Genomic DNA, 20,762 nt, shown 5'->3' with positions numbered 1-20,762 from the left:
GTTTGTATTTACTGAGAAAATAAATGAGACATATTTTGCCAACTAAATCAAATTGTTGACTATTCTAAGTTAGAACTACCAAAATACATTTAAACTGCAGTAAGAATATCATATAGCCCATACCTTTGTCATGGTGATGCCAGCCTCCTGCATAGTAATCTTGAAGTACTTGGGGAGGGTTCCATGTATCAAGAATGTAGTCCACTTGGTGCTGCTTTCGCCAGGTTAATGACTGACACATGATTTCTCTAGCTTTGTCAATATTAAAGTCACGAGCACGGAGGAAACGTAATATATGCTCATCTTTGGGAATCTATAGAGAATAAGAAGATTCTAATCAATGTGAAAAACATATATGCAAAGAGAAGAGAACCTCCCTCTTACTCAACCTAATTTCCAAGGATTGGACTAGTATAGAATAATTATTAGAAAAATTAAGCTTCTTTACATCACTTAACAAAATAAGAATTATTACCATTGAAGGATTCTTTTACTGCTTCATTTGGTTTTAGCACAGGATAAAACATACCTATGGATAGCTTCTAAAATGGCTAAAAAGTGTTTCATGGCCAAATAAATATTGATCCCACAGAAACCTTCACTGGCATTTCTTTGTAACATATGTTGCTAGTTTTTAAAGCTGGAAAATGTGTTAACATCTGTGGGCTGATTTTCACATAAAATAGTTTGCTCTCCTCTTCTGGCCTCTTAATTGTACTTCCTTCTACTCCTAGTGAATCATCTTACTGAAATGTGTATCACTGTTCATTTGATTAACATGTTAATTCCATATCACTATTAAAATCCTCCAAAAATATTTAACATGTCAATGATAGGTTAAGTAGCATCAAGTTTATATAACACAAATGACAACAGAGTCCAAATATTTGTCTGATAGTGACGATAGTAGACGAATTTCATGGAATGCCTATCTTCTTTTGGTAGCTATATCCATATAAACAAAACTAAGCTCCTCTCATTCTTCACAAATATGAGAATCACTACAGATTTCTAAATCTTTAAAAGAAGAGGAATGGAAGAGTAGAAAACTTGAAGGGTAATTCATAGCCTTTCCAAATTGACCTCAAGTGCTAAGTAGAAGATTTAGTAGTGGTGGAAGTAGTAGTAGTAGAGTCAATGATACTACTAAATTTAACTGCATGATTTCTAAAACTAATGTTTTACATTAATTTTTAATACTGAAAATCCCCTTGATGAAAGTTCTCAAATAATCCTAAACTAGGGTTCAAAAGAATCTATTGATTTTTAAAACCACAAGTTAGTAGCTGGATCTTTTTTTAGGTTACAGAAATTTTCTGTAATATGTTTTATGTGATAAACATGACAAACTATATATAGGAAAATATTATTGCATGTTTTATCCCAAAGCATTTCTGAACTATGTGAAATAAATGCTGATCTAATCACTTTTAGATTTAAGAGGAAAAACACCAATAGATATGTTCTTTATATGGATAAAAAACTAAGAGTAGGACTGTTAGTTCCCTGAATTAAATTATATTTTTCTTCTTGGGTTTGCTTTAAGAAAGCAGGAATTTCAACTCTATTACTCATTCCTTACTTTGCCCTTATGGGTTTCCTGGAGCCACTGTCGAAGCCTGATCAGGCAGCTTTCTTGTAATGGAGTCAAATCACCCAGATACCTCTTGATGTAGTCTGCATCCAATTTGTCTAGAACAAATAATTTAGACAACTTTATTAATTTAGATGAAAGACCCAAATACTTTTGAAGAAGAATAAATTTAATTTTGGTATTTCTACTGTGTAGCAGATTCAAAACTTTTATCTCTCTTTTTTTTTTAATCCAATACTGCTAATACAACTTCACAATCATCTGTTAATGCTTTGTTTATTAATGTTACCTATTAGGTGGCAGTCATTAGGGAATACTAAGATTAAAAAATTAACAGTCTTTGCCTTCCAGAAACATATGTTCTATTTGGAACTGAAAGAAAAGGGAAGAAGATTTTATATATATGTATATGTACATGTACATGTATATGTATATGTGTATGTATAAATAAAATATGCATATGACAAGGTTGCATATGATGGAGGCCAAAGAGACAAAAAAATTCTAGAAAAATTTGAGGGAAAGAAAATTTTCAGTTAAATGGTATTCTTGTTAGAAAAGAGGATATGTGGCACAGTAAGTTGGGTGGTCAATCTGAATTCAGAAAGACCTGGATTCAAATTCCACCTCTGATATGTACTAGCTATAATATCATGGGCAAGTTAGTTGATTTCTTTTTAGCCCCAATTTCTCTATTTGTAATATCTACAGTAACTGCATCATAAAATTGTTTCAAGGTTCAAATGAGATAAATGTATATAAAGCACTTTCAAATTTTTAAGAGCTATATCATTTTATCTAACAAAATGGCAAAGATAAATAAAATGGAAAAGTCAATGATAGAAGGGTTGTGGAGGGGAAAACACTATAATAGACCGTTAGTGCCACTGTGAAATAGTCCAGTCACAAGACAAACTGGAACTATCCTAACAAAGTGTTGATGTCTATAACCTTTGACCCTGCGATACCCACTATGCGACATATACCACAAAGAAATCAAAGACTAAATAAAAGGTGCTATCTATACCATAATGCCCATAGCAACAAAAAACTTGAAACAAAGAAACTTGTCAACTGAGGAATGGCTAAACAGACTATGGCATATGAATGTAATATATTACTGTGCCGTTAGAAACAATAAGAATATAGAGAACTATGGTAATACTTATACAAACTAATACAATATGAAATAAACAGAAATCATGAGAACATCCATAATTGCTACAGCAAATAAAAACAAAGAACAAAAAAAAAAGTAAATTTAAATAATCTTAAAGACCAAGCTTGGCCTTAAAGAAGAAATATGGGAATGGCACTTCCTTTTTACAGAGATGGGGGGAAAAAGAGGATGACTATGAAACATTGCATATTGTTTTAATTGATATGGTGTTTTATTTTTCTCAACAGTTTTTCCTTCTCTTTGTTAAAAAGGAATATATTAGGATAAGAAAGTGATGTAGAACTATGATATTTTAAGATATCTCCTCTGATTCCAAATCAAGCACTGTCCCCACTGCACACTATCTGTATGCTCTACTCTGGGAAGAAAGTAATAAAATTAATTAGTCACTTAGGATTTTGCATCATGCAATCTATCGTGCAATCACGTAACAAATTTCCCAATTGCAACAGATAAAAGTGATCAAACTCTTGATCACTCCTAGTGAAATTATTTTGGATTAATATGCCAGTTTTCTACTAGGTTTCCCCCCCACCCAATGAATAAGTAGCATAGAATCACACTTGGATGTACATATTTCTTCCAATTGTGAAACTCATTGTATGAAATAATTAACCATATCTTCCCTTAGGTCCTCTATGGGGGTCAGTTTTCCTCTTAATAGTGCATGAATATCAATAGAGCACATCATCTGTATTTTATCACTCATGGATGACTACGCTATCTCCTTTTCAGGCCACATAGCTCTCTGGTGACATTCTTTGCAATGCTACTTCTTTATAATTCTTTGTTGGTAATGAGTTACACTCCTATTCATTCCCATAATACTTCTCTCCATTGTCTTTGGGTGACTTCTAACTTCAATTCTTGGAATAAAATAAGAATCTTAATAGGAATAAAACATCTTACCATCAGGTGTTCCAACTACAAGCTCAGATGAACTGTTAGAGTTAAGAATTTCATTATTCAATCCTTCCTTTGTTGGTGGATCTGGTATGCTAATAGCAGCTGATACTGGTTGTTTGTTACAAGATGAAGTTTTCTTTGAGGAGCATGAGACTGGAGGACTCCAGCGGGGCACAAATGTGATACCCTCTTCCTCTAACTGATGCAGGTAATATTCAATGATTTCTTTTCCCTTTAAAACAAAGTCTCATTTCATGACAAGAGAATGCATGATATATAAATTATCATCTCTCCAAGGGTTTTTAAAAAATATGTTAGCAAAAATGAATACCACAAATTAAAATGGAGGAACAGTATATCAAATCACCTATTTATCTTTATTTTTAATTCCTTCCTTCTAGAAAAGGCCTGTGTATTATAGGTTAACAATAACATGTTTAAATAACATTTTAAGTTGATTGTATGCTTTACATATATTATAATTTCATTTAATATTTAGGCAGGCCTGTGAAGTAGGTGTGCTACTACTAGGCAGAAAAATGCTATAGAGATATACTATCTAGAGTATATAGATATAGATATACTATATAGAGATATAGTAAGAACATGACAGAAATGTAGGTTGAGAAGTAGAAGGAACCTTGAACATTATCTAGTCCAAAGCTCACACTTTATGTATTAGGAAAATGAGACACAAAAAGGTTAAGTCATTTGCCCATGGTTGTTCAGCAAGGAAATATTAAGAAGCATAATTCAAACCCAAGACTTGCCTGAACCCAAGTTTAACATTGGGATTCATAGTATAATGGAAAGAAGCCTGAAATCAAACCCAGGTTTGATTCTGAGTTCAGTTGTTTTAATATATATGTAATCTTGGTCAAGTCACTTAGCCTTTTTTGGGCCTCAGTTTCTTCATCTGTAAAATCAGAGGAGTTAAAAGATTGTAAACCAATTCTGTTGGTATAGCTTTATCTATATTATATTACCTCTAAGGACTAAGTCTAGTCCAAATGGGCAAGATTTTCCTACATGGTCAACTACAAACATTGCTTCCTACTTTGATTTGCTATGTCAAATCCATCCATACTGAACTAAACAAGTTATAAACAAATCCATTAACCATTCAAAAATTTTCCAATTACAGATATACTTTAAAACAAAATTCTTTAACTTTTATGCTGTTTGTTATATGTGAAATTTTAACAGAGCCTTCTACAGAAGATATTACACTTCAGTGACATGTGGTAGGTCTTGTAAAACCATCTGATAGTTCCCTAATGCACTAGTTGATATCTTACACATCAATCTGCTTAGTCTCCAAGCAGGTAAGAATGCCATATGCCTTTCCTGGTACTACTAGAGGATTTTAATGTGATCGAAAATAAAATGGGCTACCTAATTTTATTAACCACTTAGACTTTTAGCACTCATATCTGCCACTCACCTCCTCATGATACTAAGTCTTCTGAGTTTCATTAAATAGCTCTTTGGGAAATTCTGAGGTTCCTAAACTACTCTATTCACCCATTCTCAGGAGAGAATGCCAAGTGAAACCACCTCAGAGAAATGGCAAAATTCTATGCCAAGACTTACTTTTTTAATATTGCTGGTATACTGTTTCATTGCAATCTTTTCCACAGTGCTTTCAAAACCAAAGAAAGATTTAATATCCAGACTTGCAGACTGTTCAAAGCAAGTCCAATCTTCATTGTCAGGGTGAACCTGCAAGCAAGAGAGAAAACATTCAAATGACCTGTTTTGGAGAATGACAGAATATTGGCTATTCAAAGTAAAACCCCTAATGAAAGCACAAAGCAGATTTAAATACAATTCCTATTAAAATTATACCAGAAAATTATAAAATCTGGTTGAAAATCATAAAAAGTCCAGATTTTTAATTTCTAAATTACTGCAAGCAGCTAGATGGTACAGTGGATAGAGTATCAGTCCTGAAGTCAGGAGGACCTGAGTTCAACTCTGACCTCAGAGACTTAATACTTCCTAGCTGTGTGACCCTGGGCAAGTCACTTAACCCCAATTGCCTCAAAAACAAATAAACAAACAAGAGTTATATTACTACTGTAGACTAGGTTCAACCCCCTACTAAATGGAATTCATCAATGACAATAAAGTTTTCTATAAGAGAGATGCTCAAGAGAATGAGAAATATAAGATTGTTTAAAAACAAAAATGAGTTATCACATCCTTAGTGATTCAGTAGAATGTTCTCATTTGTTTCTGGTAATGAACAGAACTTATTGGGAGAGGCCAATTTGTCAACAAAGTGTTTCTGGGGTCACAAAACACTAAATGCTTAACAGGACCTTTTTCTGTCATTCCAGATTACTCACTGTGTAACAGCAGTACTCGTTAATGATGACCCGGTTGGAAAATGTTTCATTATGAGCCTCTATATGCAAGGTCCGTTCCCGGCGGTTTAATGAATTTTTCTGAACAAAGTAAACATAATCAACTCCTGCAATCTAAAAAAAAAAAAAAAAAACATAAAAATTTGCATTAGTAGTAGTTAAAATGTAGCAGCTATCTGTGTGGGAATGAAGTAAGGGGTTTATTCCTTGTTTTTTTTTTTTTTTTTTTTTTTTTTTTTTTTAAAGTATTTTTTTAAAATAAATTTTTACTGATCACATTTGTTTTTTGTCACTTAAAATTTTACTTTATATTCCTCTCACTCCCTCATCTGAAAGAAACACACATTATATAAATAAGGATTTATAAAAAAAAAAAAAAAAAAAAAAAAAAAGGCAAAGAAACCTTAGCAAAATCTAACAATACATCCAAAAAAACCCACATTATATACTTTGCACTGTGCACATAAAAATACCCCTTTATAAAGGAGGGTCAACTATCTCATATCTTTTCTTTGAGCACAGACTTATTTTTGATTGTTTTTCAAAATCTATTTTTTTAATGGTTACATTGTTTCATTCTATGTTATCTAATCATGATGCATATCAAGTTTTCTAGTTGTTTCACTCTGCATCAATTCATGTCTTTCTATGCTTCTCTATATTTATTTTTTGTCTTTTTTTTTTTAGCAGAGTAAATTCCACTACATTTATATACCAAAATTCATGTAACCATCTTCTCATCAACAAATATCTATTTTCTTCCCAGTTCATTGCAACTAAAAAAATAAATAAATAAAAGTGCTTCTGTAGATATTTTAGTGCATATAAAGCTTTCTATTTTCTTAATGACTTCTCTAGGGTATATACCTAGGAATGGAATCTTTGAATCAAAGGCAATAGACATCTTAGCTACTTTATGTCCAAATTGCTTTCAAAAATGGTTGTACAACTTCACCTACAATATAGTAGTGTACCTATCTTCTATAACCCAAAATTGACAATTCTAATCTTATGTCATATTTGTCAATTTTGCTGGGTATAAAGTGGAAAGTTTTTATTTTTGTTTATTTTAATTTAAATTTCATTTATTGGTTGTAATTTAGAGCATTCAAGTAGTTGCTAGTGGTTTGTAATTCTTCATTTAGAAGCTATTTGTTTATATCTTTTGTCTAATTCTTTACTAGGTCTTAATATTTTTCTTTTTCTTTACTTCGGTCTTAATATTTTTCTGATAGTTGTTTTAGTATCTTAGACACCAAACTCTTGTCAAAAATTTGATTAAAGGTCATAATTAAAGAGAGAACCATGGGAGCTGAGTTGGAACACAACATAGCACTCTTTCTGTTGTTTGCTTGCACTTTGTTTTCTTTCCCAGTTTTTTTTTCCTTCTGATTTTTCTTGTACAGCAAGATAAATATATATGACTTAACATATATTTTAACATATTTAACATATATTGGACTACCTGGCACCTAGGGAAGGGGGTGGGAAGGAGAGGATAATTTCGAACAGAAGGCTTTGCAAGGGTCAGTGCTGAAAAACTACCTATGCATGTGTTTTGTAAATAAAAACTTTCATAAATTAAAAAAAAAAAGTATACCTCTGAAAGGTATACAATCTGCTTCTAATTGTTTAATGGTATGTTCAATAAATTCTCAGATCACATAACTTTTTAATTTATTGTGGAATTTTAAAAAATTTCCCTTGATATTGAAGAACTTTTGTTGTTCTAATTGAATTCCATTACTATTTTACCTGGCTCTGTAAAGTATCCCTCCCTTTGATCATGTGATTTATATAGTATTAAAACTATAAAATTGTTATGATCCACAGTTGTGGAGGCTCTCGGAGAATTGCCCTGTCCCTTAACAATTCCCCATTTTTGTTTTTTTACATAGGAAATGTATACTTTGTATTTAAGATTTATATCAACATATTATAAATAAATTAGAACATAGGATAGTTGACCTCTCAGACCTGTGGAGCAGGAAGGAATTTGTGACCAAAGAAGAACTAGAGATCATTATTTTTAATGTTCTCTGATTCGGTTTTCTGGGGGGTCTTTGGGAGCAGCCTTCGTTTCAGTCAGAGTAATCACCACAAGAGTAGAGTGTTGGAATACACCGGAGAGCTGCTGAAATATATGACAGCCACCTAACAGTGGCTGATGGAGATCCAACCCAGAATAGATCTCTTCTTGTGAGAGGATGATACAAGGAAACTGAGAGGCAGTTATTGTTCTCTGACCTCTCAGACTGAGAGGCTGTTATGTTGTCTGATCTCCCTCCTCTTCCCTCTGCCTCCAATTTTTCTGTTCCCAGTCCGCAACACCTGTGTCAGCAAGGCTGCCTTGCAACCCCTTCTGATGTTATGATCCGCATGTGGAGGCTCTCAGAGAATTGACCTATCCCTTAACATAAAATTATTTTGGCAATATTATAGTTTTTATCATATAAGCACAGTTCAGTCATAAGCACTGACTATTTAAGTTGTTCTTTATTTTAAAAGTTGTAACTGAAACTATGAAATTATTAAGAATCTTTTATCCTCATATATCTTACAGAATTCATTTTGCCGCTAGGATTTCTTATTATATAGAAATGTTAACTGATTTGTATGAACTTATTTTACAGACTACAATTTTGCTGAAAATAAGTAAGCCATCATGTCATCAGCAAATAGGGATATTTATTGCCTATTTAAACCTTAAACTCTTCATTGTATTATTATTTCTAGCATCATTAGATCTACTTAAAATGGCAGTGAGTAAGAAATATCTTTGCTTTTATTCTCTATAAGTGCAGGTTTCTGGTACATCCCCATTGTTTATAATCTTTGCTGTTTGGTAGATACTGCTTCTATTTATTTTTTTAAAAGAGTCCTCTAGAGCCATATTTTCTAAACTTTTTAGCATAAATGAGTATTGTTATTCTTCAAAGGCTTTTTCTATATCTGAATTCTGATAATTATGGTTTGGGATTTTTTTTTCCTAATATGATTATGTTGATTACTGAACCATCTTTGCATCCTAGTAGAACTCTAACCCAATCATAATGAATGATTTCTTGAAAAATTATTATTCTGGCAGGATTTTATTTTAAAAAATTTTAAATCAATATTCATTAATAATATTGGTCTAATGTGCTCCTTTTTGACTTTATCAGCCCTTAGTTTAGGTATTATATCTATATGTGTCTTATACAATGGATTCAGTAGAGTGCTTTCTTGTTCAATTTTGGAGAATGATTTTCATACAATATTCAGGCATTGTAAATCCATCAGGAATAAGGAATTTCTTCCCCTCCTCCAACTAGCAGTTCTATTTACTTTTTAGAAATGGAATTATTTAAGATCTCGATTTAGTCTTTTGTTAGTTTAGGTATATAACCCTGTTTCCTTTGTATTTTTTTTTAAAAATACAACCATTCATAAGTTCTAGTTTCTATTTCTTCTAGGTTTTTCTGTGATATCATCTTGTATATTTTTTATTTTGTTGATATGAATTTTGGTTCTCCTTTTAGTAAGATTGGCTAGCTGGGGGCAGCTAGGTGGTGCAGTGGATAGAGCACCAGCCCTGAATTCAGGAGGACCCGAGTCCAAATCTGATCTCAGACACTTAACCCTTCCTAGCTGTGTGACCCTGGGCAAGTCACTTAACCCCAGCCTCAGAAAAAATAAAAACAAAAACAATAAGATTGGCTAAATTTTGTCAGTTTTTTCAAAGAACTGATTTTAAATTTTGTTCTTGAGTTACATAGTCTTTATGGTTTTCAATTTATATTTCCCCTTAAATTTCAAGATTTCTAGGTTGTACTTATTCTAGGCTTACCTGCTGAGATTCCAATTTTTAAAATGCATACTTAATTTAGTTTTTTAATGATCTGTTAATACATGTTTTTAGAGATGATTTTTTTCTTTTGAGACTGATTTAGCTGTATCTCAGAAACTCTGGCATACTGTCTTATTGTCGTTGTTTTTCACATAATTATTGTTTATAGTATTCCTTCTTTGATTTGCTCCATTTAGAATTTATAAAGTCTCAATTTAGGTCTGTCTTTTATCTGTGCTCCCTGAATTTATTACCAATGTATTTTGTTTGGATCTGTAAAGAATAGGTATTTCTGCCTTTTTACATTTATTTCCAATTTCTCAGTGCTGAGAAATTTTTGTAAAAATTTTTGTAAAAGTTCCACGTAGTGCTAATAAATATGTATATTCTTTAGTAATACCTTTTTCAATAGCCTGGGTGCATCTATATCCAGTTTACAGCGTCGTTCAATAACATGAATAGCCCCATCATCACTCTTATATTCATTCACAGTATCGCTGTGTACAAACATTGGAATCAGAGGACACGTAGGAAATCTCCTTTCATAGGCCTACAAAGGAAGAAAGGATAAAATGACCTAATAAAAAATGTTGTTTGTAAGGATATAATAGAAACTCATTAAATGTTAGAATCTGTCAATGGTATCACACACACACACACACACATACACACACACACACACATATATGTTCATTTTAGCCTTCATAATTATTTATTTTATTAAAGAAAAGATTTTATTTACTCATGTATTTCTTTGGCATTCTAGTGAAGCCAATGATCCCCTTCTCAGAATAATCCTTTTGAATGTATAAAACAGGATCACAAAGGAAACCAATTACATTGAAATACTTATCAAGAGTTCTAAAAACAAATACAGGAACCACAAGTTAAAATTTTTAACTCTCTCTAAAAAAACAAACAACAGAAAACTCTGTAATGTGTCATGCATATCTTTTATCCTTACACCTATCCCTCTCTAAAATGAATATATCTTTTGAGAAAAAAACAAAACACTTCAGCAAAAATATCAGGCACAGTTGTAGTGTCTTACACCAGGTTTTATTATCTCTTCTCCAGGAATTTTGCTACTTTTCCCATTACACAAAATAAAACTTCTTTTTACAGCTCTATTTATGTTGCTGGAGTAGTGTATGCTATTTTCTTGGTTCTGTTGCTTTACTCTGTGTTAGTTTATATAGATCTTAATGTTTCTTTTAATTCTGAATATTCATCATTTTTTACTGCATTATTCATACGCCTTTATTTTTAAAAGTCATTCCTCAGTTATTTCTTTCCTACCATAAAGAGTGTTAACTTTTAATATTTTTATGTATACAGTGCCATTTTTTCTGATTTTGACTTCCTGGAGAATATAATCCCAGTACTCACAAGACTGCAGAGTCAGAAAGTAGGAAGTTTAATCACTTTTCCTGCATGAATGTTGTTCAGTTATTCAGTAATGTTCAGCAATTTGTGACCCCAAAGTCCACGGTGTGCCAACACTGTCAATAGAGTTTTCTTCACAAAGATACTGAAGGAGTTTATGATCTCCTTTTCCAGATGAAAAAACTGACACACAAACAGAATTAAATGATTTGCCCTGGGTCCCACAGCTATTAAGTGTCTGAAGTTAGACTTACACTCAAGTCTTCCTAACTCAAGCTGTGGAATTCCACTAAGATGCCTCCAAGGCAAACAGTGGTTAATCAACCTGTCCAGGGTAATAGTCACATTTGAACTCAGGTCCAGGCCTAGTGCTTTATCCAGTGACTGAATTGGCTTACAAACATCCAGAATGGTTGGACCACCTCACCATTTCACCATCAATGTATTGCTGTGCTAGTCTTCTCATAGCTCTACTAGCACTGACTATTTATTCCCTTTACCCTTCTCTTACTATTACTTCTTAAAATCTTGTTGAACTAGGTTCAACCTGTTGTATAGGTTGTTTCTCACACTGAAATTCTGCAGATTGGCATGTTAGTGCTGAGGTTTTTGTTCTAGAGCTGATGTTCTTAGGTCACCTTCCAATTTAATTCTCAGGATCATTCTATCTGTGGTATTCCATCCTGCCATTGTGATTTTAGGATTCTCCTTTAAAAAGGAATGAAGGTTTGAACTACTTGCTATTTACTACCAAAAATGTGCATGCTTAATTCACATAGTGCATTGGCTTGGTTATGTGAAAAAAATTAGTTCATTATCAGATTAAGAATACACATATAAAATCACTGCTACTTAAAAAAAAAAAAATCCTCTTTACTAATAAGGAAGAGATTTATGGATAAAGCACCTGTTTAGAAGTTGGGAGACCTGGGTGCTAATTTTGACCACTAAGCCTGTGACTCAGGGCAAATCACTTAACTCTAGAGCTTTAGAGCATCTATAACATGAAGGTTTAGGAATAGATTGACTCCACTGTCCTTGCAAGCTCTAGTTTTTCAATCAACATCTTTTGAATTTTATATAACGATGTTAAGGTCTATTGCAAAATGTAACTAGGTCCCGACTGACTCAGATTGAATGTAAGCAGCTATCAGTTTTTGCTTTGGCATGATACTCTAGAACAGGGGTCCTCAAACTACAGCCCATGGGCCAAATGTGGCCCACTGAGGACGTTTATGTGGCCCGCCGGGTTATGACAAAATCAGACCAGAAGTGATATTCGACCTAAACTCTCATTAGCAACACAGTTTCGGCACTGGGCTGAGGCAGCAGAGACAGAATGTAAGGTGATACGAAGGTGAGATGAGTTCCCAGGTTGGGGTGTATGGTGTGGGGAAGGGAGATGCAGAAGACGGAGAACTGACGGCCCACAGCCTTGTAAAGTAACGGAAGCCACCACAACAGATAGGTGCGAGGGATGTACAGTACATGTTGCGCATGTCACAGCCGCTTCAGGGTATAGTAACAGTTAGTACTACAAGTCCCAGCTTGACTCTTATCATTGTCATTATGCTGTAATGACATAATAATGCAACGGCCTCCTCTTTAGCGCATGTTGCAGTACTGACTGCTATGTCGCTCAGAGTGAGGCTCTTGGTACCAGGCCGTGGCCCTGTATCCATAGTGACCTCATGTCTGGCTGTTGTGGTCATCAGTTTTATCACTGTGTGTATGTTCTGTAGTTTCATAAAGAGATGGAATATTGCTAACATATGTCATCACCTTATAATCACTGGAGGTCTGACCTTAGTGCCCCCCCCACTTATCCTGAGTATGAGGGTGTGCAGAGCTGCTGTACTACTTCATCCCCCTCCAGATTCTTAAACTCCCCATATACTTGTGCAGTTTCAAGTCACACAATGACCGCTCCCATATGTACGATTTGTCACTGAAGCTCATTCTGCCCATACAATATATCGCACAGTTATATACATATGTGCACAGTCTTGCCTGTGATTATGATAAATTACGAGTGCAGCACATACGATCATGCAGCGCTGGATCATGAGAATTGATCCCAGGATTCAGAGGAAGCCAGGGCATTTGGGAGGGCTGCCTGAGTGGTCACTTGTGTGCAGTGAAGGTCTGAAGCGGGAGAGAGAGTGCGGGAAACGGAGGCATCACAGTGCGGAGGCAGCTTGGAGGAAGTTGGGCATTGATGTCAGTATGTCTCTGTGTGGGCAAAGTTATTGCTGGTATATTGTTTCTGTAGCGCTATATATATACATATATATATATATATATATATATATATATATATATATATATATTGGTATTTTACTAATAGCAATTTGGAATCCCTTAAAAATAATGATGTCAAGCAAAAGAAAAATTGATCTGAAGTGTAGGATATTCAAAGAACAGTGGACTTATGATTACTTTTTCATGCAATACAAGGAAAGAGCTCTATGTCTGATATGCCAGAATATAATGTCTATGTTCAAAGAATATCATTTGCATTGACAATATGAAACTCAACATAAAGATAAATATGATTGGTTGGTTGGAGAAGTGAGAAAAGATAAAATATTAAAACTGAAAAATACATTGACAACTCAGCAAAATATTTTTGTGAAGCAGAAGCAGCTAAATATTTCATCACTGTGAGCAAGTTTTCAAGTTGCCAAGCTAATAGCACGCACTGGCAGACCATTCATGGAGGGAAAATTTGTTAAAGAATGCCTTCTTTCTGTTGCCAAAGAGATGTGTCCAGAGAAGGCCGATTTATTTAGTACAGTGAGTCTTTCAGGACCTACAATTACACGGAGGATTGAAGAAATGGGAGACAATCTGCATCAGCATTTGCAAAACTACACACACAAAAAAAAATTCATTATTTTTCCTTGGCACTCGACAAAAGTAATGATGTTCATGATTCTGCACAATTTCTAATTTTTATTCATGGGACGAATGATTATTTTGAAGTCATAGAAGAGCTTGCTGCACTGCAAAGCATCAAAGGAACAACTATAGGAGAGGATATCTATGAAAAGGTTTGCCAAACTGTGAATGGTTTGGAACTGGACTGGGCTAAACTAGACAGCGTGGCAACTGATGGTGCCCCTAGGATGGTGGAGTCTAAGAAAGGAATAATTGCTCACATTACCCAAGAGATGGACAAACATAACCATTCTCATCCAATAGCCATACACTGCCTCATCCACCTACAAGCGCTGTGTAGTAAATCACTGAAGTGGGACTCTGTTACGAAAATTGTGGCATCTTGTGTTAACTTCATTAGAGCTAACGCAATAAATCACAGACAATTTCAGGAATTTCTGAGCTAAATGTTGAGTATGAAGATGTTCTATATCACACAGAAGTCCGTTGGCTGAGTCGACGGAGAGTTTTGAAATGTTTCTATGACTTATTTCCACAGATTACAACTTTTCTGCTTTCAAAAAACAAAGAAGTACCAGAGCTCAATGATGCAGAATAGAAATGGCACCTTGCTTTTCTGACAGATGTCACAGAGATACTCAACAATTCCAATATGCAACTTCAAGGAAAGGGGAAGCTCATCTGTGATATGCAATCACATGTCAAAGCATTTGAAGTAAAATTAGGCCTTCTCATCAAACAAGTGAAGGAGGAAAATTTCTGCCATCTCCCCACAACTCAAAATCTGTTAGCAGAAAAACCACTGATTGTATTCCCAAACAAAACATGTGTGGATTCATTGGGAAAATTGCAAGGAGCTCCAATTTAGATTTAAAGAGCTTCATCTCCATGAACAGGACATACAGCTTTTCCATAACACATTTTCTATTGACATTGAAAATGTGGATACAATTTACCAAATGGAACTGGCTGAACTGCAGAATTGTGACTCTCTGAAAGAAACATTCAAGTCAAGCAACCTTCATAATTTCTATGCATCTCTCCCTTCTGAGACATATCCTAATCTCAGGAACCATGCACTCAAAATGGCAACCATCTTTGGCAGCACTTATGTCTGTGAACAGACTTTTTCTAGAATGAAACATTTGAAATTTCCAACCAAATCAAGACTAACGGATGCACACTTGCATCACTTGTTACAACTAGCAGTGACAAATATGGAACCAGACATTGACCATCTCATTAGCCAAAAGCAGGCCCATAGTTCCCACTGAAATACTGGCAAGTTTGTTGATTTAACTTTACTTCATTTTAAATATTGTATTTGTTCCCGTTTTGTTTCTTCACTTCAAAATACGAATTATGCAGCGTGCATAGGAATTTGTTTATAGTTTTTGTTTTTACTATAGTCTGAGGGACAGTGACTGGCCCCCTATTTAAAAAGTTTGAGGACCACTGCTCTAGAATGTCTTCCCTTCCCAGATTTAGTTATTTTTAAAAAATTTTTGCCTCAGTTGTGGCTTAGCCTTAATCACTGAAGAGTTGCAGCCTCAAACTGAGACCTGTTGAAGACCTTAGCTTAAAAAGGCCAAAATCTTTCATCCAGGGCCATCTCCAGCCATCCTGATCTGTATCTTGCCCTTGGACCTAGATGGCTCTGAAGGGGAAACTGAGGAAGGTGACCTTGCATAGCCCTTTCTCATTTAACTCTAATTCATTTGCTTGTCATGGTCTCACCTCCCTAATGACAGAATCCTTTTTGAGAAGGAAAGACAAACAACAATAACTTGAAATGTTTTTGTGCAATCATTTAATAGTTTGTGAATTTGGGAGGAATAGTTCTTGGTGACAAAGATCAAATATGAGACAATAATTCAAACCCTCCCCAAACCAAGAAGCGGGAGGTCTGATGTGAGTGATGTGGACACCATATGATGACAAGCACCAAAAGTAGGGTTTCGTCATTTGAAGAATTCACGATGGCCATTCTCTTCGGCAAAAGTAGATTTATTTAGAGAATAGGTTACAGACAAAATGAAGAAATACAATAGACTTCAGGAAAGATAACTGTGAAACAGAGTTGGAAGAGCATATGAAAGACAAGTTCCTCAATGCAAATCACAACTACCCAGTAGAAAGGGAACAACCCATAAGGTTGGGGCTTGCCCTTAGCTGGCAGGCTAAATCCCCAGAGTTAGTAAGTTGTAAGGAGGAAAATGAGGTTGGGAAGTATATCATGTGGTACCAGGAAAGGGGGAAGATATCATGTGGCACATGGCAGCAATGATGGGGTGGCCCATAAGTAGATTTTATTGGGAAAATTTAATCTCAGGGACATGACTGGGATTTCTGACAGGGCATAGCAAAGTGAGACTTGTTGAGACCCCTACAGAGGTTGGTCTCAAGGGTTTGACATAACTTGTATCTCCAGAGTTTAGGATCATGAAGCTAAGTTGATGTTTATTAGTGCCTTCTCCCTACTTACCTCAGGGATCAATTCTTTAGGTTTTCTCTATTTTGTGTTTTGTTTTTTGAGGCTCTTGGAGTTAAATGACTTGCCCAAGGTCACACAGCTAGTAAGTATTCTCCTGAATTCAGGACCAGTGCTCTATCCACTTTGCCATCTAGCTGCTCCTTTAGGAGCTGTCCAACACACCATTTGAGACCCAATCAGGTCCACAGGTGTTACACATTACACGTTTATGTTTTCAGACTTTTTCAATGTATTGCTCAATTACGATATGGGGCCCCCTCCTTTTTTGTCTTTAAAATATATTAATTGTTATAGGGAATAACTCTCTAAGAAGGGATAGGGAAGGATACTGGAGATAACTATGATGCAAAAAACTAGAAGATATCAATAAAATTTTATAAAAATTTTAAAAAAAGAATTTTCCCCTTCTCTTATTTTCTTTCTGACCTGGCTCCCAGACTTCCTAGGCTGATATGTTCTCCCCTGATGAAAGATAAGCCTTGAAGGATATAATAAAAACAATTACAATGAAATTGGGCATTGAGGAATGAAACTGAACTACCTAAAATCCCCTGCCTTCCTCAATAATATTGAATCTCCTATGCTTGCTGCTGCTACTAAATCCCTTATTCCTATCAACTTCAATCTTGTCACCTCCCACCACCCACTACAGATCTCCACATCCAGAATTTAAAATGTATCCAATATAGATAATGCATCATGTAAGATCCCATTTAAACATAAAATCAACTTTATTTTATATTACTCCATGTCTCACTCAGATGTCTCAATAGCAGAACTAAAATTTTTGGATCTTAAAACAACTAAGATTTGTCACTAAAAGTAAACCTGTTTGGGGTAATTATGCATATAATTGCATGTATTTCTACCTACAGTCCTACACCCACTCTTCTTTCAAAAAGAGATTTTTAAAGGGGCTTTCAAAAGGGCTTTTTTAGCCTAAAATTGGGGAACTTGATAATAGTTCTTAATCAGATTTCAAAGCATATGTATTCTTGACATACTAAAAGCCAATACTTTACTGTGGAAAAAAAAACATATTTTAATAAAGTTGTCAGCTTAAAATTTAATGGTTATAATGCTTCATTCTGTTACGGACATCTTTTTTAAAGTTAGCAACACTTAAGGGAGTGTAACTTAAAACTGAACATTGTGTGCTCAGATACAAAGTTAAGTCAATTATATTGACCAGGCTCTTTATTGACAGGATTATCTGTCATTTGCTAGGAAACAGCAGTGAACTACAACATTGTCCCAGACTTTAATGTAATTGAGTTTCTAATGCTTATAAAAAGCAAAAATGCAGTTTTAAAATGAAAATAATGTTCAAAACATCTGTAGAACATTGCAGAAGAACTGCTTTCAGTCTATTATCTATTTCTATAACAACTTGTTTAATGATTTGTTATCAAATCAAAAGTTATGTTGTGCACCTAGTGGTAAGCACTGTGCCAGGAAGAATTGGAGGGAGGGAATGGAAAATAACAAAGGAGAGTCTCATAAAGCTTATTTATAGTCTACTTGGGAAGACAAAACAAAAAAATTTTGAAGGTTTTTTAATAATAAAAAAATTAAATAGTACAAGATAACAGAAGGTAAGTTCTTTCACAAGCTCGAATATGAATAATTTGAAAATAATACAGTACAAAAATAGAGTGTATGAGGATCTTGTTCTGCCAAATACTACCTGTGTGACAAACTTTGACTTAGTTTTCTTATCTAGAAAACAAAGGGAGGAATGTATATATATATATATATATATATATATATATATATATATATATATATATATATATATCATACTATATGGGATAAACTGAATGAAGATCCTCATAAGGATATAGCTTCAACCTGTGACCTAATTGTGACTTTGCAAAAACAAATTGAGATACAGCTAAAAAGCTGCAGAAGTTCCATTATCTTGGATCTACATTCCCTTTTGGTTTCCCTACCACCTCTTAATTAGCAATACTTCTTTTAAAGGCAATTTATTCTTTTGTTTCTGGGACAGATTTCGTATTTTAAAATATAAGTATGGTCTCCCTCATATAAGGGGAGAAAAGGTCAAAGAGTGGGGGAAGAGGGCTTCTGGTCAATATAATCTTGTTTTTTGCAGTTTGCACTCTTTTACTGAAGACATCTTGTCAGGAGTTGCCCTTTCTTGGAAGATCATAATAACCCCAAAAGGGGTCTCTGATTGTTTTTGTGAGTGCTGCTCTTCTTCACAGTTTGGGGGCTCATTTTGGGATATTTCTGGGAGAGTTCTCCAGTGGTCCTGATGTGGGTTGTGCTCCTTTTAAGAACTAATCCTTTCAGATTGATTTATTCCTTTCTGATTCCCAGTCCTTCCTAGCAGATGCAATATCAATTCAAGAAGCTAGGACCTCTGATTTACAAATCTTGTCAAAAGCACCCTTCTGAATTCCAATAGGAGACCCAGGTTCTCACAAGCCTACTAGGAACTCCACACACAGGCCCCTTTAGCTAAATCTCTCATTATAAAAGAGGCAAGCTGGAGCCCTCTCTTTGCAGAGGTTCCTACCATGGCAGCCTTATGCCTGGCATGCCAAAGGATCTCTGCCCACTGGAACACTGGTTGCGGTGCCCTCTTCTCTTTATTTAACACTTTTTACTAATTAGACTTTAACCTTACTTCCAAATCCTATGATAAACCTCTTTTATCAATCTAGGTTTTCGGGTCTGTACATTGCTTTATGGACTCTTGTGCGGCTACTAGACCTCATTTAATTCTGTATTCTTGCTCCGAATCCAAAGGGGTTGCAGGGGAGCTCTATTTGACTCCCTGTGCCCTGAACCTTCCACTAGACCTCAATTAAACCCTAATTTCGTTTAGGTACCCCAATCTAGACCTCACCAGTCCTTGAATTAAGCTTGGGAACTCCTAAAGACAAATACTCAAGAGACAGCAATAACAGAAGTAGGCTAGCAAATTTGGCCCATGAGATAAATCAACTGAGAAAAGTTTGAAATCAGTCAGGTAAGTTGTGCACAACCCAGGTGGGTGAGAAACTGATGAGGACAGAAATTCTTAAGTGGTTAGCTTTGTATGAAAACTTTGTCTTTGCCAAGAACTAGTAAACAAGAAACTATCTTCCAAGGACTGACACTAGAGCCAGCTAGATTGTTTCTTTCCAAGGTTTCTTGTCCTCTTTAATGGAGGATTTACCTAATCTTCTTACCAAAGGAAAATAGGAGAATCCAGAATTTTCTCAGTATCATGAGAAGCCTTTTATAGACTTTTGTTTTGTTCTTGGTGTGATGAAATATCAAAATGTATAGTCAGTTTTGTTTTGGCATCTGTTGTTCAACTCCCAAGGGTGGAGGGGAGGGGGTGTAAATTCAAAGAATACCCAACTGTTGGCTCCAAAACTTCCCTCTGGTAAGACAATAGGAACTTCATTTAGAAAAACTGTATGTGAGTTTGTGTTTTGTCTTCTAAAGACAGTTTGCAACTGTCTTCAGTCAGCAGAATTAAAAGATCTGGCTATTTGGGATTTAAAAGCACTTGTTTTGTACATAATTAGATTTATGCAAATAACTTAGCTAAAGAGAGGAAGGCCTAGCTCTGAGACAGGTAAAAATTTTAACTGTCACACCAAGAAGAAAAACAAAAAAACTAACAAAAAAAAGACCTTTCAATGGACCTAGTACTGGCCAATTTGGATCTGCATAAAGTTAAAGAACTGCTAAAACATTTTGGCAGATTTTGGGATTTTTGAGACTAAGTTTTAAGTTGCTTGGTACTGTCTATCAGCTAAATTGAGTTAGCCTATTGTATTTTTAAGTAGGCCAAATTTAAGTAGGCCAGAACTTGAGGCTTACAGAAAAACTGAAATTATAAAAACAAAACAAAAACACAAAGAAAAAAACAAAAAACACTACCCCACTCTGGGATTTTTCAAGCTTCTCAAGTTTGTGGAATCTACCCTGACTAGGCTGGTGTCCCTGGCTGGTCCAAATTCTTCTGGGATTTAGGCTGGTGCTCCAATATCTTAGACATAGCCCTTGGCATTTCTAGCATGGAAGGTGGGCTAGTCACAGGGCCATGGACCTGCAGCTGAACTGGATTCAAATTTCTTTGA

General features: G+C 34.9%; 1 protein-coding gene across 1 annotated transcript in view; it reads right to left on the bottom strand.

Moving 5' to 3' along the window:
- SEC14L1 (SEC14 like lipid binding 1) overlaps positions 1-20,762 on the bottom strand; it is a 95,844-nt gene that overhangs the window by 28,487 nt on the left and 46,595 nt on the right. Inside the window, exons 3-8 of the mRNA XM_074260227.1 lie at positions 10,279-10,428; positions 6,032-6,163; positions 5,274-5,402; positions 3,684-3,912; positions 1,583-1,692; positions 124-313 (exon numbers count right to left, since the gene is read on the bottom strand). Of these exons, the coding sequence (XP_074116328.1) occupies positions 124-313; positions 1,583-1,692; positions 3,684-3,912; positions 5,274-5,402; positions 6,032-6,163; positions 10,279-10,428 (940 nt within the window). The remainder of the gene's footprint in view (positions 1-123; positions 314-1,582; positions 1,693-3,683; positions 3,913-5,273; positions 5,403-6,031; positions 6,164-10,278; positions 10,429-20,762) is intronic.

Source organism: Sminthopsis crassicaudata, chromosome 4 (genome assembly GCF_048593235.1).
Source record: "Sminthopsis crassicaudata isolate SCR6 chromosome 4, ASM4859323v1, whole genome shotgun sequence".
NCBI lineage: Eukaryota > Metazoa > Chordata > Mammalia > Dasyuromorphia > Dasyuridae > Sminthopsis > Sminthopsis crassicaudata.
The sequence above is the reverse complement of the archived record's forward strand: the minus strand, read 5'-3'. Positions and strand labels throughout refer to the sequence as shown.